The following is a 19846-nucleotide window of genomic DNA, read 5'->3' on the forward strand; positions in this document are numbered from 1 at the left end:
CATGATTCATAAAGCAATGTGTATTAAAAATAAATAAATTTTTAAAAAAGTAAATGTGATATTCTAGAGGGCAAAATAGCTAGGATTACAAGCAAAAATCATCTACCCAGCAAAAGTGAATATAATTTTTCAATGGAACAAAATGGATATTCAGTGAAATGGGGGGCTTTTCAGCAATCTTTTAATATAAAAGATCAGAGTTGAACAGAAAATTTAACTTTCAAATACAAAATACAAAAGAAGCAAAAAAAGGTAAACAGGAAAGGGAAACTTTAAGAGATTAGATGAAGTTAAACTGTTCATAAAGAGGAAATTATAACTCCTGAAAACTTTCTCATTCTTAGGGCAGAAGTATATGCAAATAGAAAACAGAGATGTTGAATGTAATAGTATGATTACCTTAAAAAATAAAATTAAGAGATGAGGAAGAAAAATGCACTGGGTAAAAGGGAAAGGGAGAAGTAGAATGAGATAAATTATCTGACTTAAAAGATGTCCGAAAGAGGTTTATAGTGGAAGGGGAAATGAGGGAAGTAGGAAAGAAGCACTTGAACCTTATTTTCAATGGAATTGGCTCAAAGAGGGAATAATAATATACATACTGAGTTGCATGTAGAAATTCACTTCCACAAGATATCAAGCAATCCAATACAGGTTAAATATGTACAATTCTTCTAAATATATTTCCATATTTGTCATACTATGCAAAAAAGAGCAAATCTAAAGGGGAAAACAAACACAAGAAAGCAAACAAGTAAACAAATAACAACAGCAAAAAGTGAAAATACCATGTTTTGATCCACATTCAGTCTCCATCATTCTCTGTCTGGATGTGGATGGCACTTTTCATCCCAAGGATTTCATTTCTCAAATATATAGAAAACTGAGTCAAATTTAAAGACTTAAGAGCCACTCCTCAATTGATATGATGGATATGAACAGGAAGTTTTCAGATAAACTAATTAAAGCTATCTATAGTCATATGAAAAATATCTTTTAAATCACTATGCATTCAATAATGCATATTAAAACAATTCTGAGCTACTAACTCATACCTGTCAGATAAACTAAAATGGCAGAAAAAGAAAATGACAAATGTTGGAGGGCATCTGGGAGAATTAAAACATTAATGTACTATTGGTAAAGTTGTATAGTGATTCAACCATTCTAGGGAGTAATCTGGAACTATGCCCAAAAGGCTATAAAATCATGCAAATCCTTTGACCAAGCACTACTAGGTCTATATCCCAAAAAGAATTAAAAAAAAAAAAAAAAAAAAAAAAAAAGGAAAAGGACCCACATGTACAGAAATATTTATAGCAGCTCTTTTAATAATGTCAAAGAATTGGAAATTGAGCGGATGTCCATCAGTTGGGGAATGGCTGAACAAGTTGTATACAAATGTGATGGAATACCATTGTGGTTTAAGAAATGATGAGCAGGATGCTTTCAAAAAACAAATAGGATTTACATGAACCGATACAAAGTGAAATGAGCAGACTTGGAGAACACTGTACACAGTAACAACCATATTGAATAACAGTATGAATAACTTACTTATTCGCAGCAATACAACGATCCAAGAAAATTCTGTGGAACTTGGGGAGAAGAATGCTGTTTGTTTCCAGGGAAAGAACTGGTAGAGCCTGAATGCAGATCAAAGATTTTTTTTTTTTTTTTACTTTATTTTTCTTGGGTTTCTTTTTTGGTCTGTTTTCTTTCATAGAATGACTTACATGGAAATTACATATGTATAACCCATGTAAAACTGCTTATCTTCTCAATGAGGCAGGGATGGAAAGGAAGGAGAGAATTTGGAACTCAAAACATGGAGGGAAAAAAGAATGCTAAAATTGTCACTGTGTGACAGCTGTGTGACCCTAGGCAATCCACTTAATCCCAATTGTCTCAAAAAAAAAAAGAATAATTAATAAGCACAGAAGGACATTTTATATAAAGTATGTTTGGGCCTTGGGACCACAGAATGAAGGCATCGGGGAGTGAACCAAGGGCAATAAGGATCCAGTTGACTCTGGAGTCCAAAGACCTGGGGTCATTGCCTTGTGACCCCATGGGAGAAGTCACTGAATCTCCCCTTGGCCTCAGTTTTCTCATCTGTGAAATGAAGAGGCTGGATTATAAAACCTCCGAGATTCCTTTCAGTTGTAAGAGAATACATTGCTTGCCTTTTCATTAAAGGGGAAGAGGTGGGAGAAAGGGACAGAATCTGGGACGCAAAATTTTAAAAAATGAATGTTAAAAATTGTTTTCATGTGGGGTTGGAAATTAAATAAAATATTTGAAGATACAAGATGAAAAAAAAAGATCCATACTGCCTGGTTGTTGGTACCATTGGTGAAAATTCAGAAGTGGGTTTTAATAATTAAATCACTGCTAATTAACTGGGTGATCCAAGTAAATCAGAGCATTCCTCTGGGCCTCTGTAGCTGTTAAAGCATTTGGACTTGAGGATATCCAAGGTCTCTGGATAATCTTGCCTCTGCAAGAGTTGCTGAGAGCTGAGGGGTCCCCTAGTTTTATTTACAGCCAACCAGATGGAACTGGTTCCTATTCCAGCTTATCTTTGGTGGCAGGAGGAGGAGGTGAGGAAGAAAGCTGTCTCCTAAAACAGCTATAAGTGACACAAATAAAGCACAAAAGGGGGAGAAAGGAGGAGAGACACCGAGAGGAATGGAAGGGAGGAAGGGAGGAAGGAAAGAAAGGAGAGAGGGAGGGAGGGAGGAAGGAAAGAAGAGAGGAAGGGAGGGAAGAAGGAAAGAAGGGAAGGAGAGGGAGGGAGGGAGGGAAGCTTAAGTTGGAGAGGAGAAAGAATGAGAGAGTGAGAAATGAAGGGAGGCAGGGAGAGAGAGACAGCAGAGACAGTCTGAGAGCCAGGGGATTATATAATCCTGGTGGAGAATTACATGAGTAGAATCTGGGCAGTCTGGAGGCTGAGCATCCTAGCAGCCCCTTCCCATGAAACTCAGATGCCCATGCCTCCCAATGGAGCAGCCATCCAGGCAGCTAGTTGGTCAACCTCCTGCTTTCTTCTGCCTTTCCTTGGCTTCCTCACAGGATGGCTTCCTTAACCCTCTATTCAAAGGAAATGAGGATTAGTATATTTAGCAGTTCTCTGTCTCTGTATCAGATATGATAAAATAGATTAAACTCAGCTCTGGCTGGGAGCCCTCAGTACTTCCTCATACATTTCAAGGAGGAGGACGAGAAAGAAGGAGTAGCTGAAGAATGGTTTTCTCACATGATTCTGAAAATAACTATTTTTCATGCATTTGGAAAAATAAAGCTATTAAAAACAAAAGAAAATAATTAGAAAGGCTTTTTTTTTGTACATGTAGGTTCTTTCCCCCCTTTTCATGATCACTACAGGATACAGTACACATTTTATCATTCTCCTTTTCTGTTATATTAACTGAAGTACCATCTCAGAATTGTCTTAATTTGCATTTCTTTAATCAATAGTGAGAGCATCTTTTTCATGACCAGTAATAGCTTGATTTCTTTTGAGAACTGCCTCTTCTTATCGTTTGACCACTTTATCAATTGGGGAATGACTCATTTTTCTTATAAATTTGCCTCAGATCTCTACATATTTGAGAAATGAGACCTTTATCAATTTAAAATTTTTAAATTTCCCTCCCAGTTTTCTGCTTTCCTTCTAAATTTGGCTGCATTATTTTTGTTTGTGCAAAATCTTCTGAATTTAATGTAATCAAAATTATCAGTTCTATATCTTATATTCTCTCTATCATTCGTTTTGTCATGAATTCTTCCCCAATCCATAGATCTGACGGGTAAAATTTTCCATGCTGCCTTAATTTGCTTGTATAAATCTTGTACCCATTTTGACCCTACCTTGGTACATAGTGTGAGATGTGGTTTAGATCGAGTTTCTGCCAAATTGCTTTCCAGTTTCCCTATCAGTTACTAATGGGCATTTTCCTGGATGTCTGTAATCCCTGCTCCCCAGTCATAAAACTCTCCATCACCCAGTTCCACTTAACTTATGACACAGGACCCACTAACCCTTAGCATGATCTTGCTGCAGTTCATACCAGCCTGACTGTAGAGTTGGAGAAATAGTCAGAGGCATTTTTTGGGGAGGGAGGGAGGAGATCCCAGAGTGGCCCATTAAGGCCCTTTGTCAGACTTCACTGTGCTTCATACTGACCACCTTCAACTCGATTTTAATTTTTTTCTTTTTAATTCCCCAAATGAAGTCAGTTATTCCATCTTTATTTTCCCTGCTTGTGGGGAGGATGTAAGAGACAATTTACCCTGAAAACTAAGAATATGCTTCCCAGAGTTCTTCCAAGTGTTATCAAGCTTTTAGTTAATGTCAACCCTTAAAGAGTGATCCCTTTGTTTTAAAAATCAGGAATTCTAAAGTTTTTATACTGTGATCCCCTTTGGCAATTTGTTGAAGCCTATGTAAAATATCTCAGAATAATAATTTTGGTATATAATATTAAATACATCAAATTACAAAGGAAATAAATTATATTGAAATACAGATGTCAAAAAATCAATTGCATGGTTTTTAAGCTAAGAATGGTTTTTACATCTTAAAATATCAACTTTAAAGTTTAAAAGCTATTCTTAACTCACTGGCCATACGGAAGCAAGCTGTGACCAGTGGGCCATAGTTTACCAACCCTTGCTTTATGCCATTATTTTCAGGAGCCACCAGTGTTAAAAGCATATATACATAGGGGACTAAGATGAAAATACCTAAACTTTTATTCAAGGAATAAATCATTTACCTTGATTGGCTCCAATTAGGTCTCATCAAAAACAAACTATCCCAATGCATAAAATGTTTTAGCTTTTGTTGTGAGGTTAATCCGAGTTAAATGACTTGCCCAGAGTCACATAACTAGTCTGAGGCAAGATTTGAACCCAAGTCCTCCTGAATGCAGGGTTGGTGCTCTATCCCCTGTAGCACCCACTTGTCCTTTTTTTCTTTGTTGTGGTGGTGGATGTGAGGCAATTGGGGTTAAATGACTGCATGAAATGTGAAATGGTCCAACTAGTCTGCATATTGTTATGAAATTATAGAAAACTAGATTGTTCATGTTCCTTGATACAACAGAAATGGAAGTCAGAGACAGAGATCTAATAAATACCAAAATATTCATAACAACCTGTTTCCAGATCTTTGTTGACACAAAAATTAAGTAATTAGCAATTAGTGAATGGTGGAAAAACTAGAATGTATAAATGGATTGGATTATTGTGTGATGAGAAATGACAAATAATTTGTATAAACAAGGGGAGATCTGCACAAACTGATGGCATAAGAATGAAGGGAATATACACAATGACAATGTGAATGAAAAAATCAGGAAATCCAAGTAACCTATGAGAGTGGACTGCTCATGGCTGAAACAGAGTAATCACATAAATCTCAGATTCTTAAACTGCTTTGTGACCCTACATGGGGTCTCCTGGATGTGGGGCAGGGGAGGAGGGACTGTCGCAAAATTAGGGAATAAGAGTAAATGTTTGATTTGAATATCTATTTTATATACATAAATAGTCATGTAAAAAATTTGCAGGCAAAAAGGAATCATGAAGAAGAATCAGGAGAGCATTGTACAGAGCAACAAAATCATGTGATCAACTCTGATGGACTTGGCTCTTCTCAGCAGCGAGGTGAGTTAGGCTAATTTCAATGGACTTGTGATGGAGAGCGCCATATGCATCCAGAGGGATGAATGTGGGAATTGAATGTGGCTCAACATAGCATTTTTACCTTGTTTGCTTGCTTTTGGGTTTTTTTTTTTCCATTTTTTTCCCCCTTTTGATCTGATTTTTTTCTGTGCAGCATGAAAAAGGTGGAAATATGTTTAGAAGAATTGTCCATGTTCAACCTATATTGGATTAGTTGGGGCAGGGTGGGGAGGAGGAGAAAAATTTGGAACACAAAAGGTGATTTAAAACTTGAGTGTGATGAAGTGTAGCAAGTTAATTCCAAGTTATTATATGCAATACTTATTTCAGACTTTTGAAAGATCTTGGCAGTGTACTTCGTTTTTAATTGCAGACTTTTAAAAATGTCATTATCTGTTATAATAATCTTTCTTACAGGTATTTCTAAAGAAAAGAATCAGAAATCTAATATCAATGAGATTTTTTAAAAAATGGAATAAAAGGTTTGGTCATTTGCTTTATTTTACCTTATTTTCAAGCTACTGTGATTTATAGCATTATAAGATTTGGGACTGTTTTATTTTTATATTTTTAAATTTTAAAGTATAATTAGTTTTTATAATTTTCATCAGATTTTGTTGTTTTTTAGAAGTGAAACTTTTATCAAGTAGATATCATTTTTACTAATCCCCGATTTTCCTCCCCAATATATTGCTCATATTATCAGAAGGAAACGTTATTTGTTAGTTGATTATACTACTTGGCTGAATTTTCATAGTCTTTTACTGTGTATGGGGAAATTGTAGTATTTGTTATATCATTTTAAATAATAATTCATTTTTTATTAAAATCATTTTCACATTTAGTTTATATTTGTGTATGTCCCATGCTAGGTTATATAACATAGTTCCTTTTTTTAAAAGAGTTCATTTATTGGGGGCAACTGGGTGCTGCAGTGGATAGAGCATTGGCACCGAAGTCAGGACCCGAGTCCTTAGTTCAAATCTGGCTTCAGAAATGTAACACTTCCTAGCTGTGTGACTTTGGCCAAGTCACTTAACCCCAATTGACTCAGGGAAAAAAAAATTTCATTTGTTGAAGTGCTAGTGAAAATTAACGTTATTAAATAATTTGTAAATGACTATCCTGGCATGAATATACTTGTTAAATATTTATAATGTGAGATGTTGAATGAATAAAACTTTTAATAAAAAAAAAATTTAGAACCCAAGGTTTTACAAGGGTGAATGTTGAAAAAATTCATCTTTGCTTGTATTTTGGGGAAAAAAAAAAAAAAGCTAATATTGCTTACCTGGCTAGGCAGTAGCTGAAACCAGCAGGGTTGTCGCTTATCAGGAGCGATGTTTAGGAGACTAGGGCAGTGGTCACCCTTTCCCACCCCCACCCCCCAGCCCCCCCAGCCTCAACCCTGGCACCAATGACATGGCTGCTTCTCCCATACAACCACCGCCAGGTCCCTGGGCCACAATTCACTCCCCACCACACCCTTCCCAGGTCTGTCTCCCCTTCCCAAGTCTGAGAACACCTTCCCGCTGCGGGCCCACCTTTCTCTGCTTGCTCATCACTTTCCACTGGCTCCCGTGCTTGTTTTGCCCTGGCTCTAGGCAGCTCCTCTCCTGTTTTCCGAACAGAGGCGTTATCTGATGAGATTGAGCACACACCTCTCCGGCAGGCCCTGGGCACTTTGCTAACTTGCAGCTGGGCTGACTGGTTTGTTTCCAAGGTGGAGTCTTTGGTTAAAGGTGAGATCCAGGAGATCAGATTTCACCCAGTGCATCCCTCACGAAACCAACGGAGACTTCTTTGGCCAGAGTGCAAATCCGGTGGAAGCTGATGATTCTTGGTTCAAGTTTGCCTGGAAGGAGCGGGCAGATGAGGGAGGGCCCAGATGTCCGTAGGACCTTGCTTGGAGAATGGGATGGTCTAGGATCCTTCACGCTGCTCAGCCACAATCATCTGCAAATTCGAAGCCAGGCCATGTTACATCCCCTCTGATCCAGTCTTTCCTCTCATCCACTAAGACCTTTCCTCAAGTGGTTCAAGTTTGGATATAGCTCAGCGCTGTCATATGCAAGATCCCCAAAGGCTCCATCCTTGAGTCATGCCCCAGACATGGAAGAAATGGACCTGAGGTCCAGCGTTGGATCAAAAAATGGGGTCATTTCACCCATAGTTCCCACAGGAGCTGGGGCCCGCTGCTCCTAGCTCTGCCCTCTGGAGCCGAGTCCTGAGCTGTGCAGCCCTGGTGGCAGCTGATTCAGGACCAACCTAAAAGATCAACAAGGTGCACCCACAGCTCCAACTTGAATTGCCACTTGTGGTTTTTTCGTTTTTTTTTTTTTTTTTGTAAGAACTTCATAAAGAACCAATATCTGAAGAACCCCAGCTCTGAGGAAAAACTGCGACTGATTTTGAGACTTTCTTGGTGCTCTAGATAGATGACTACTGGAGGAAGGGAACGGGACAAATAGATGAGAATATTTTCATGGTTGAGGAAAGCTCGAGTTTTCTGATACCACTGGGAGCCCATTAAAGTTGCTCACTTAACGCTGGGCCCCACATGGAACAGAGACAAGACCCTTAGCAGAACTTCCTTTAAGAGGACAGGATGCATGAGTAATGGAAAGATTTGGGGCTGAATCACAGCTCCTGCTTTGGCCGTTGGACAACTTGCTCGACCAAATCCACTGAGCGGGCTGGAATATTCACAAAGAAAAATGCCCAACAGCTGTGAGCAGGGGCAGAAGTCAGGTCTGCAAGCAGTGCTCTGAATGGAGTGGAAGCGGCCTCGCATCTGTCGCACGAGGGCTGTCCTCGGCTGAAGGAGCTTCCCATGGGGAAGCTTCTTAGCCTTGCTCCCTTATTCTGGTCTTGCACATGGATGTCCCGTTCCTAGTGACAGCAGCAGTGCGGGCCCATGGAGGACTGTTTATGATTTAGGCTGAAGTCATCAACCCCAGTAATTCATACAAACCAAATTCTCAAGTGAGGAAATGGTCTCCCCAAGGAGAGGAGGGGAACGATGGGGTGGGATTTCAAGCTCCTTAGGTCAACGCTGAGGCGACATGTTCCCTCTCTTCCTACATAACTAATAAACAAACAAGGCGAATGACCCTTCTGACGGTGGGAAAAATGAAATGAGGACCGAGGTCAACCCTTAGTTAGGAAAGACTGGTGGCAGAAGACAGTGCTCATGTGCCTGACTTCAACGAGAGGGGGGGCACCGTGGCCAGAGGAGGAAAAGCTGGGCTCTGCTTTCCTTCCGGGGCCATCATGAGCTCCCCTAGATCAGAGGATGGCAGATGGGAAGGGATGTTGAAATTCAAGGCAGTAACCGCTTTTTGGCGTAAAGTGCAGCAGTCTCTCTCAACAATCCCGAATCCAGCCAGCCCATCAGCAAAGGCCAGTGGCCATCAGCCACATGACAGCGCACACCATGTAGGGACCATGGTCATTCCACAAATCAGAAAAAAATTACCTTCCTCACTGCAATCAGGAGTGGAGGGACGAGAGGCGCTGAGGGGACCCTGGACAGCGGGCTATGCCACTACTTAATGCCATGAAAGAATGGCGGTGACTTCAAAAGGCCTGTGGCAAGTCCCATCCCGATGCCTTCTTCTGCACCTCTTCCTGACAGGCCATTTTCCATCGCATCTGGAGACCACAGAATCCAATGGAAATGACATGGCTGCTGACGGCTCCAGTGGGGAGAAGGCACTAGGGTCCTTTTAACAGGAGCCCTTCTGCTTTGATTTTTGGTTCCAAGTTGGTGACTTCCAGGACTTGTCACCACACCTAATGTCACTGGCTACCTTGCAAGCACTGGGACTGAAAGGCATCATGGGGTGGTTTGTGTGTGTGAAATCTTGGGGACCCATGGTGGAACTGGTGGAGGAAGCATTGTCTCAGTACAGGGTCAAGGAAACAGGTTGACTTTGTTTCCCCAAATATAAAAGTATGAAGAAAATTAGGCTGGGGAAAAAGACAAGAAATCCATCCAAATCCACCCAACTTACTAGATAACTTGAACTCAATAAACCAATGGGAAGATGTCATGTTGCCTGCTCAATCTGCCTTATAATGATTAGCATGTTGGAACCTCCACTCAATCTGTAGGCTGCAAAGTAGCTTGTGGCCTACGTTAGACACTAATGGTAGGAAAATATGGAAAAAACCTAGAAGGGAACAGTCAGAAAGACTACTGCAGTCCAATAAGGCACCAAAAAAACCCAAAACTCTTTTCACTTCTTGCAGCTAAAATCTTGCTGTTGGGTGAAATATATCCCCCCTATGGACCCCAGTCTTAAGCCACAAGGAAGACAATGAGACTGCTTTTAAAAAGAATGGGCTTGTATTTCTTATGATCCAGAATGGTACAATTCATGGTGTTTGTATTATATAACCAATCCCACTTCAGCACTCTCCAACAGTCCCCATTCACCCCCTTCTAAAGTCAACATTGTACAAAACTGTATTTACAAGAAAACCAGTTAAAAATGAAGGGTGTGTACAAAAATGAAGGGCATGGCTGGGAGGGGAAGGCAATCCAAGCAGGGAAGATGTCTGGGACCGAGGGGACATCCCAGGCCAGGCCAGGGCCACGCATCACTGCAGAGTGTATGGAATCAACTCTCACTTGAAATGTTTCGAGATCTTTGTAAGTGCCCCTTCCTCCTGTCCCACGGGATCAAAGCGATGTGATCACAAAGCAAAAAAGGAGGGAAGAGGGGGTAAACAACAACCTGCAAGTCCTCAGAACTCTTTTTAAACACAGTCTTTGACATGCCTGGGGGCAAGTCCACTGTTGGGCTCAGAAGGCGTAGCGGGTACGGATGTCTTCCAGCTTCTTTGAGACCTCCGGTGGTGTCCTGTCCAATTCTTCTGACACATTCTTCTGTTTGTTGGGCTCCATTGAATTGAATTGTTCACAAAGGTCACCATCAATCACATTCTGAAAAAGAAGGAAGAGAAGAGCGGCTTCCAAATGCTACATCTGAACAACTGTTATGAGCAAATGAAGTCGAGGTGAGAAAGGTCCTTAATCCAAGATTGTGACTCCTTGTGTGCTCTCAGACATTTAACTTTCCTAGGCCTCCCTCAGTTTGCTCCCTTGTAAAATGAACAGATCAGACTAGATGGTCTTTGAGATTACTCCCAGTTCTGGAGATGTGCTTATAAAATCCCATGACTATGGCTAGGTCTGTTAAGTTGGCCCTTAATGATGGTCAAGATCAGTGTTTCCTAGGAAAGGGATATGGGGTTAGAAGAATCGTTTCTGGGCATGGGGTAGAGAAGAGAAAAAGCTCTTGACTCTTTATATAGAGTTTGGGCTAAAAAACTTATGATGTACAACTACGGGTTATGGTTCCCCAGAAGACAGGACCTTATTAATCAAACACATATGAATGTAGACTCCCATGTCCAGAGAAGGCTCTCTCTAATCACATCTATGTTCATACCTGCCTTTCTCTATTCAATCATTCAAAATTATTTGGATTCCTAAAGGAAGGGGCATTCAGTAAGAAGAATTCAAGTTGTTTCAATGACAGAGAAAAGTGGGCACAAGTCACATAGAATTAGAAAAAGGGATGACAAAAAGGGAGTTCCTTCTCAGTGCAGGCCTACCTTCACAGGGAAGTAATAAGAGCGGAAGCTGAGATGGTCCCTTCCACAGAGAGGAGGATGCTCAGACCGCAGGTGCATCTCCACGTGTTGGAAGAAGTCATGATCCTGAGAAACAGAAACAAGAAAAATGAATCCTACAATTTAGGATCCTAGGTTAGAGAGGCTGAGAAAACAAGTAGATGATGAGCCCTGGTTCCTCTTTATTCTCAATATGTGCTCTGGCTTCCAAAAGCAATATGCTTCTTTGGGGCAGGGAAAGTAATACCTAGTGAGGGCCTAGACTTTCCTGAAAAAGTCTGAGAAAGGAGGCACTGTGACTGAGACGCCTCTGGCTTCAACGAGCACACAAACTAAGGTCTCGGCGCAAACTGTTCCTACAGACAAAGAAGCACAAAATCACTTGACTAATGGTCTCTTTTTAAGGGATCAGGTTTTTTCATTTTTCTACCTGGGTAGAAGCTCAATGGGGATAGAGACTTGAGGGTTTCCTCAGGCATTCATTCATAACCCTTCTGTTTACCAAGATTAGGAAAGCTTCCTGACCTAATTCATCGAGTCATCTCACCCAACCTACTGAACAATCCAGTGAACAGACTATGGCTGCTGAAATGAGGCACAAGTCTAAAGATTTGTTAAGTGGGAAAGAACCACTGCCAAGACTTGCTCTTTTAGGAAGGGGCTTCCCTGTAGCTCAGGAAATTCCTCAAAGGAAGAAATCTCAAGCAATAATGTATTCTCACCTCATGGGATGTGAAAGGCACAAGAATCCCAATACCACCTGACAAGGTGGTGTAGACAAGAGATTCTGAGCCTCCTGGAATCAGTGTGGTCTTCTGTAAGGAAAGCACTGTCTCCCCAACATGGTAATTCATGATTACTTCTGCCTGCAAACAGAATCATACCCATTTATGTCCTTTTATTATTGTCTGCTTTTGGCTTACAGAGAATAGTCTCAATTCTCAAGAGGGTGAGGTGGGCTTTACTCTTCAAGTGAAGGGCTTTTGTTGAATTAAAAAGGATGGGGAATATTTGAAGAAAATTGCATTAGCTAAAACCCTGACATTCCAAATTGATGCAAAACTTCAAGATAACAATATATACTCTGCAATGGTCAAATGGCAAGAAAATTTACAGAAAAAAACGAAAAGCTATCAATAGCATGAAAAGACACCCAAGTTTCCCTAATCATCAGAAAAATGAAATTTCAAGAAAACTTTAAACTACCCTAGGCTGTGGGATAACAGGCTTCTGTATTTTTGGTAAAGCTGGCTTTGAAGAGTGATTTTGGCCAAACAGCAGGGGCCAAAAAACTGAACAACTCCATTCCAAATGCTCTAGTCTCCAAGAATTAAAAATAAAGTAAAGAAGTTGTATGTGTAAAAAAAAAAAAAAAAAAAAATTGATTTTATCTTTTTTTTTTTTTTTGCTCTAAGGGTGTGCCTCTGTAGACATTTCTTCCCTGATAAGGCCAACCCCTATGGTTGCCTCCCACCTGAATTTTCCCCTTCTGATCACTCTACCTTTGATTTATCCTCACCTGAGTCCATCCAAATTTATGTTCCTCAAGTGCAGGTCTGACCACATTACCTACCCACACCCACCCCTCCCATCCACTCCTCTCCTATATCTCCCTATTAGTTCAGAGAATCAAAATCCCTTCATAAGGAGCTCTTGCCATTTGTCCAGCCTTCCTACATTGCATTCCCTGCCCCATACTCAGAAACCCAATGATGTCGGCCTCCCTAGTCAATCATCCACTGTCCTCCAGCCTGGAATTTTTTGGCTAACTTCAGGCTCCAGATAAAATTTTTTAAAAAGGGCCAATAACCTATCTGTCCAACAATTTGAGCATGGCATTTACCTGGTCTCAAGGTTATTATGCAAAAAACCCAAACTAAGTGACATGAAAGTCACAGAAATAGAACTTTATAGAAATGGACTGAAACTAGGTATACACGCATATAGGCAGGAAAAAGTCCTAAAGAGGCAAAAATGGCAGAATTTCAGTTAAGACTGTGAGGGGAACCAGGGAGGGAAAGGCTGCACAGGCAGTCTCCAGTCTGGACACACACACACACACACACTCTCACACACACACTCTCTCTCTCTCTCACACACACACACACACACACACACTCACTCTCTCTCTCTCTCTCAGCATCATGCAAGAGAGTAGGAAATAAAGGCCAATGTGTAGCATTCTGAAAGATCCTCTAAGAAAACCATATCCTCTTCCCCCTTCCCCAAGGAAACTGGCATGACTGAGAGACATTATTTCATCAGCCTCCATACAAAGTGTTCTGGGACACTCGAGTGCCAAGAATTAAACCCACCCCTAGGTGGGTGCGCATGGAGGGGTGCAGAACCTCACCTTTTGGGAGGCTCCGTTGAGAAGTCCTCGGTCCCACAGGGCCTTGTTTCCCGTCGGGTCTTCGTCCACTTCATCGTTGGTGTTGGGTGGGAGTCTCACCTACCGGGAGAAGGGACACTCAGACATCTCCTCTGCGCTACAAGCCGACTCTAAGGTTATCAGGAATTTGAGCATGTGCCCACATTAAAGAAATGAGGCAAATGTAGACAAAGCAAAAATGCTAACAAAACCAGCAAGTACGAGCTACAGGCCATTGAATCAATACATCTATGACCACATAATAACATTGGTTGGTGTGCAAAGGAAGTTGATGAAAACTCTTCCGAACTAAAAACCAAGGATGAGCCTGTTTCAAAGGTTCTCTCCCGCTGTCCTGTCGCCCACCCAGCTAAAGTCATCCTGTGAGGACTCACTACACAAATGTTGCCAAACTTGTCAGCCCCAGCCACGGTGTCATAGTCTAGGAGGCTGGCCGTTGTGACCCAACGGGGATATGTGTCGTCAGCAAAGATGATGAGCTGGTTTTCATTGCGCTTGTATCTGACCCAGATAAAACTCTCCTGGACGTCAGATACGATAACCCGATGTCCGATAGTCTGGATGCCCGAGATGTAGTTTGCAATGTGCTGTGAGAGGAAACAGAGGTGGGAGTGAATCCCCAAGATTAGGCAGAGATTTCCCCAACAGCAGCACGTACGGGTCTCAAAATTCAGCCCCAACCATGACACCCAAAAAGTCTTAGGTCTGAAGTCCTGAGCACAGTGACCAGAGCTTAGGAACTCTCCGCAGCCCTGAGAAGGGTACCCAGTGGAGGTCCATTTGGTCCTCCAGCACATCACCTCTAAGGCTGCTAACAGATGATTGGGTGGTGATGGATAAATGACTTCTCGTTTGCAACTAGAAATACCACATCTACATCTTAAACTCTATTACCAAGATTGTGAACAGATTATGAAGTATTTCCTCTTGGTACATGAATCCACCTTCCTAACTTCCCCAAGACCTTTACCCAATATCCCAGGAAATGCATTTTGGAATAGCCCTTTAAGAGAACCATGGACTAGTGCTTACACCCACCACCCAAACTCACCTTTCTCCCTAACATCCCCAACCTACATTCTTTCCTCCCCTTACCCTGAGCCCCCATCTTACCTTATTCTCACATTTTCGCAGTAACTTCTTTTTTCCTAGGTCATAGACCCTCAACAGCTTTCCCACACCAATCAATACTCTGCCCTGGAATGGGGCAATGGCAGCAGGGACCTCTTCCACTGGTGTCTGAACATGAAAGAAAGGAAGGAAACACACTTCTCAAGTACCACCTTCAGCAGGAAACCTTTCTTCATTCCCCCAACTGCTAGTGTACTCCCTCACAAAATAACCTTGCATTCAACTCCCTTATACTTTCTCACTTTGTTCTCTCCCCTTTCCCTCCTTCCCTCCATCGCTTCCTCCTTCCCTGCTTCTACCTCCCAAATGCCAAGTGCTGTGTGAGTACTACTTCCCTCCCTGGTTCCTCTCACACTTTTAATGGAAATTCTGCCATTTTTGCCTGTCAGGCTATTTTCCTTGCCTACTTTTTTTTCTTCTTTAAAATAAATACCTAGTTGCAGTCTCTATATAGTTCTGTTTCTGTGGCTTTCATTCTTTGGATCCTCAGTACCTAGCATGATGTCTGCCAGTGGAGGACACCTAATTAGTTCCTGTCAATTGACTGATAGCTCTTGTCAGATGTCCAGTTCCAGCCATGAGCTTTGGCTCTGAGATCCAGAGATTCATATCCTCCTACGTATCCCAGGCACATGGCATGAAGATGCGTGCCAGAATTTTTGCTAATTTGAGAAATAGGTCACTATACTGTCATGGTTTTGTTTAAAATATTTTTTCCAAAAGGGGAATTTGCTTAGTATAATCTTATTCTGCTTTAAGTCACACAGAAAAGAATTCTTTTTTGCAAATGGGAAACAAAGGTACTAAAGTTTCATATTTTGTGAGTCATCAAGGAAATTGATGACTTAACCAAGAACAGAATCTGAGAATTATGACCTCAATTTCAAAGGAGTCTTCTAGAGAGGAAATGTCAACGTGGTTGGGTTCAGCTGCTGCTGTCAAATAATAGAAAGTGCTGGGCTGAGCACAGCTCGGGCTGGGAAGTGGGAGTGGGGAAGAGAACCTCCGGAAAACCTAGAAGGGACTGGGTACTTTCATTACTCTGTCTGGGTTTGACCTTTTCTATCTGAAAATGAAATTCATTGACTCCCATTATAAAAGGGGTTAACATCACATAGAGGAGAAAACATAAGATAAAGAAAAGGCATCACATCCACCAAGTCTGGGCAAGTCTGGCAATACCATATCTTTGGTCTTGGGTCAGGCATTGCTAAAATGAAACAGATTGATAAACAAAGGGTCAATTCAACCTGTCTTGTCCTGACGTAGGTAGCTCATGCCCATTAGCAATGGGGACTTCCTGCGGGAGATTGGGTGGTGGTGGTGGTGGTAGCGTGTGTGTGTGACACAGAGACTAATAGACACTGTCTTCTTAGGAGGGGGCTTTGGTCAGTCACCAAAATAGTCTTAAACTAACAAGGAGTGCCAGGACAAAGTATAGGATTTTTTTTTAAATAGGGAAAAGTATTTTAAGATGGGCTCTTTCTTACCTTGTGCAAAAACTCCAGTTTCTCTCCACTGTTCACAAGTTTATAGGTATAGACAAAGCCTCCAGCCACGGATCGGGGGTTCAGAATGAGGTCTTTGGCTACCCCCACCAGCACATACCAATCATCGCCAGTATTCGAGAACCGGCATACTGCCACACTGTGGACAGAGAAGGCCTTGGGGTTAAGACTCAAGGCAGGATTCTTCAGCCCCATCCAGCAACTCTATAGCCTCTTATCTCCTTACCTAAAAGCGGCCTCATTCTGTTCCAGCTGGACAAGATCCAGTGTGTTTCCTTGTATGGGATTCATTACCCGGACCACAGAAGCCCACTGTCCATTGCCTGCTTTGGGTGCTCCAAAGATGGATTCTGGGAGATTTTCATTCAGGAAGGCAGCAGCCATTTCAGCTGCCAATTCTCTCTCATCTTCCCCAGCTGCTTCTACCATTTCCTACAGTATAGAATGGAAGGAAAGAACCAGAAAAAAGTGAATAGATGTCGAATGGAGTGAGAAAAAAGGAAGAAGATATAAAGAACAGGAAAAGAAACAAAATCATGTTGGGAAATGGGGAAGGAATTTATTTTGGCAATACAGCTTCCCTAAATGAAAGGCTTTTGCCTATTCCAGGGAACAGCGTGATTCTACTTGGCTATAGTTTTGTTTGGATTGTTATTGCCCATGGAGAAAGTATTAGTACTGAGGAAAATGGAAGCTGATTGTCTTGATCAGGCCAAAATTCGACTGCCCTCCCCACAGCAATAGCCTTAGCCTGCCTGGGGGAAATTGTGTTGTTCCGAGGCCCGAGTCCTAGATCTGAACCCTCTGATCTATTATATATTTACTCTTGGGTGATCATGGACAAATCACTGAAGCTCTTTGGGCCCGTCATTAGACAGCTGGCCTAAAGATGCACCTCCATCAGCAAGTAGGTTAAACATCCTGACTCCAGCCATATCTGGTGGTCAGTGCTCCATCCCAGGGCCTCTCCAAGGGCAGGAGTTATCATTACCTCTGCCATCTGCTGTTTCCTCTGTGCTTTTGTGGCCTCAGTATAGGCGTTGTGATCGGTCTCAATGATGATAAGGTTGTTGCTCTCAGGGTGGATAACAAACTTTCTTGGAGTGTACTGCAAAGGGAAAGCTACCTGGTTGAAGACAGCACCGAGCTTCTCTAAAGCCAAAATCCTAGAGGGAAAGACAGGGCAGCTAATCAATGGATGACCTATTCAAGAGAAATATACACTCAGAAACTGGGGTTGGGATAGATCCAGATCTATTAAAGCTGAGGCCCAGCAGCCATTTGTGCTGACCCCAACTCCTTGTACAATCAAAACGGGCCCTTCAATAAATACCAATGACTTCACCTTTAGAAGACAGTCCTCAGGGGAGCTGTCAACTTCAAGGACACATGTGGGCGGGTCAGCCCACAATCATTTTGACAAGTAGCAGAACAAAGGGACACACTTTTAACAGCAAGCATTCATTCTAGAACTCAAGGATTAGTTCCAAGGGAAGCACAGACCTAGTTCTCCATTAGTATTCTGTACTCCCTAAAGACAAAAAGGGCACTTGACTCTTGGGCAAGTTTTCTGATTACTCTGATGCACAAGAACACTTACACTGGGCTGATTCTCTATCCTCAAGTCAACCTCACAGTCCCTGTCAGTATAACTGGGCATCACTACAGGTTTGGTGACTTACCATCACCTCAAAATAGTTCTACAATCTTACTACTCCAAATATCCAAAACTTTGCTCCATGCTAAACTGGTAATACAGATATCTATGATGTTCTTTAAAAAAATGGGAAATCCTGTTTCCGAGTTGTATATGTGTGTGTGTTGCATGTATACCTGACCCTGCATGTATATTCATGATCCTGTAAAATGAGCCTATTTAACCTCATTGGGTAGATAGCATCACATAAAAAGAAAATAAACAAGATTTCCCCACTAACAATGGAGAAATCTCTTCACATCAAGCCACTGTTTTTCTCTAATCAACTTTATCCTTATGGTCCTTCTTAAACTGTTACAATTTCAATGAATCATAATCCAGTTAATTTCCCGATTTGTCTATCCCCTTTTCTTCTAATGATCTCAACCTCCTCAACTACCACATATATTAAGAATATGAAAAAAGAAAGCACTGTCAACTTAATTCCCAAAGTCACCCTGTTACCTTCTTAAGAGTCTCATTTTTAGCTCTTTTGCCCTCACTAAGGAATGGGCACAGGAGGAATGGCAATGATCTGTCAGTCTGGTCTTTTAGAAAATACAGTGGCTTTGGGCTTAATACAAAAGCAGTCATATGAGATAGACTGATGCTTTAAAGAACAATCCCATGCTCATTCTCTTTTAATTCTATTGCTAACAATTTCTAATGTCAAGTTTCTGGGACTTTTCATTCAATAAAAACTAAGTGCCAACTACATATAAAAATCTGTATCAAGTGCTATGGGACAAATACATGTAAAGCAGCATGATAAATAGGCAAAGAAGAGAATTATGCATACCTAAATACAACTAAGAAATTGTTGTATTTTAAAGAGCTTAAGACCCAATGAGGAAAAGATTCATACACTCATAACAAAAAGAAACATACACAAAATGGAGGTATGATTAGTTAGTTAAGTTCAGGAAGAAGACGACTTTCTGACTAGAGAAATCTGGAAAGGCTCTAGGAAGTTTGAGCTGAGCCTCTAGAGATAGGCAGAATTTCAACAAACGAGGCTGGGAAAATTCCCAATAGAAGGGACAATATGAACAAAGTTAGAGAGTATGGCATGTTACCTTTGGTGGTCAGTGTTTACACAGGGGTACAATGATAGATGTGCTTAAATAGATGGCTATGACTAGACCATAGAGTGGCTTTAATGCCAAACTAATGAGTTTGGCCTTTCTTCAGCAGGCAACGGGGAGCCATTATGAGATTCCAGAAGGGCTGAACTGCCTTGTTAATACTAACACTTGGCTCCAGGATGCTAAATAAAAGCTGAAACTCCAAACATTGAAACTTGGCTCCATGACACTAGAATTTCTGAGGAGCCAACACTCTAAGGCTTTCAACTACATGAGCAGACCCTGGAAAACAAAAACTCTTATTACCGTCTTCTTCTCACACTCTTGTACCAACATTTCGGTAGATGACTTCTTCAGTACTCCTACTGGGTTGCAAAACTCACCTTAAAGTATTGGTAGAGATGGCCACAATGCCCTCAGGACACTGCTCAGATGCAAAGCCTGATGCAAACTCCAGAGTCTCATAGGACAGGGGGGTCAGATGAAAGCGGGACTGGTAGGAATAGCTTAGCCATGAGCGACTTGACATAGCCAAAACCTGAATGAAGAAAAATGCCCATTGAGTATCAGGCAAACTTAATGCCAAGGTAAACTGCCATAACTTCCAAGGAGCTCATGCAGAAGATGATATCACATCATTTTATAAAACCTTGAAGAATATCCAAAAGTGAAAGGGCCTGTTAAAGACAGCAGCCCTGTG

The 19846-nt window shown here is 41.5% G+C and overlaps 1 protein-coding gene across 1 annotated transcript in view; it reads right to left on the reverse strand.

The window, feature by feature from the left end:
• Positions 1-10023: 10023 nt before the first annotated feature.
• SF3B3 (splicing factor 3b subunit 3) overlaps positions 10024-19846 on the reverse strand; it is a 31390-nt gene continuing 21567 nt past the window's right edge. The window contains exons 17-26 of the mRNA XM_031949975.1: positions 19530-19684; positions 17357-17531; positions 16592-16797; positions 16348-16504; positions 14840-14965; positions 14101-14313; positions 13688-13786; positions 12057-12200; positions 11317-11421; positions 10024-10642 (exon numbers count right to left, since the gene is read on the reverse strand). Of these exons, the coding sequence (XP_031805835.1) occupies positions 10502-10642; positions 11317-11421; positions 12057-12200; positions 13688-13786; positions 14101-14313; positions 14840-14965; positions 16348-16504; positions 16592-16797; positions 17357-17531; positions 19530-19684 (1521 nt within the window). The 3' untranslated portion in view covers positions 10024-10501. The remainder of the gene's footprint in view (positions 10643-11316; positions 11422-12056; positions 12201-13687; positions 13787-14100; positions 14314-14839; positions 14966-16347; positions 16505-16591; positions 16798-17356; positions 17532-19529; positions 19685-19846) is intronic.

This window comes from Sarcophilus harrisii, chromosome 2, assembly GCF_902635505.1.
Source record: "Sarcophilus harrisii chromosome 2, mSarHar1.11, whole genome shotgun sequence".
Classification (NCBI taxonomy): domain Eukaryota; kingdom Metazoa; phylum Chordata; class Mammalia; order Dasyuromorphia; family Dasyuridae; genus Sarcophilus; species Sarcophilus harrisii.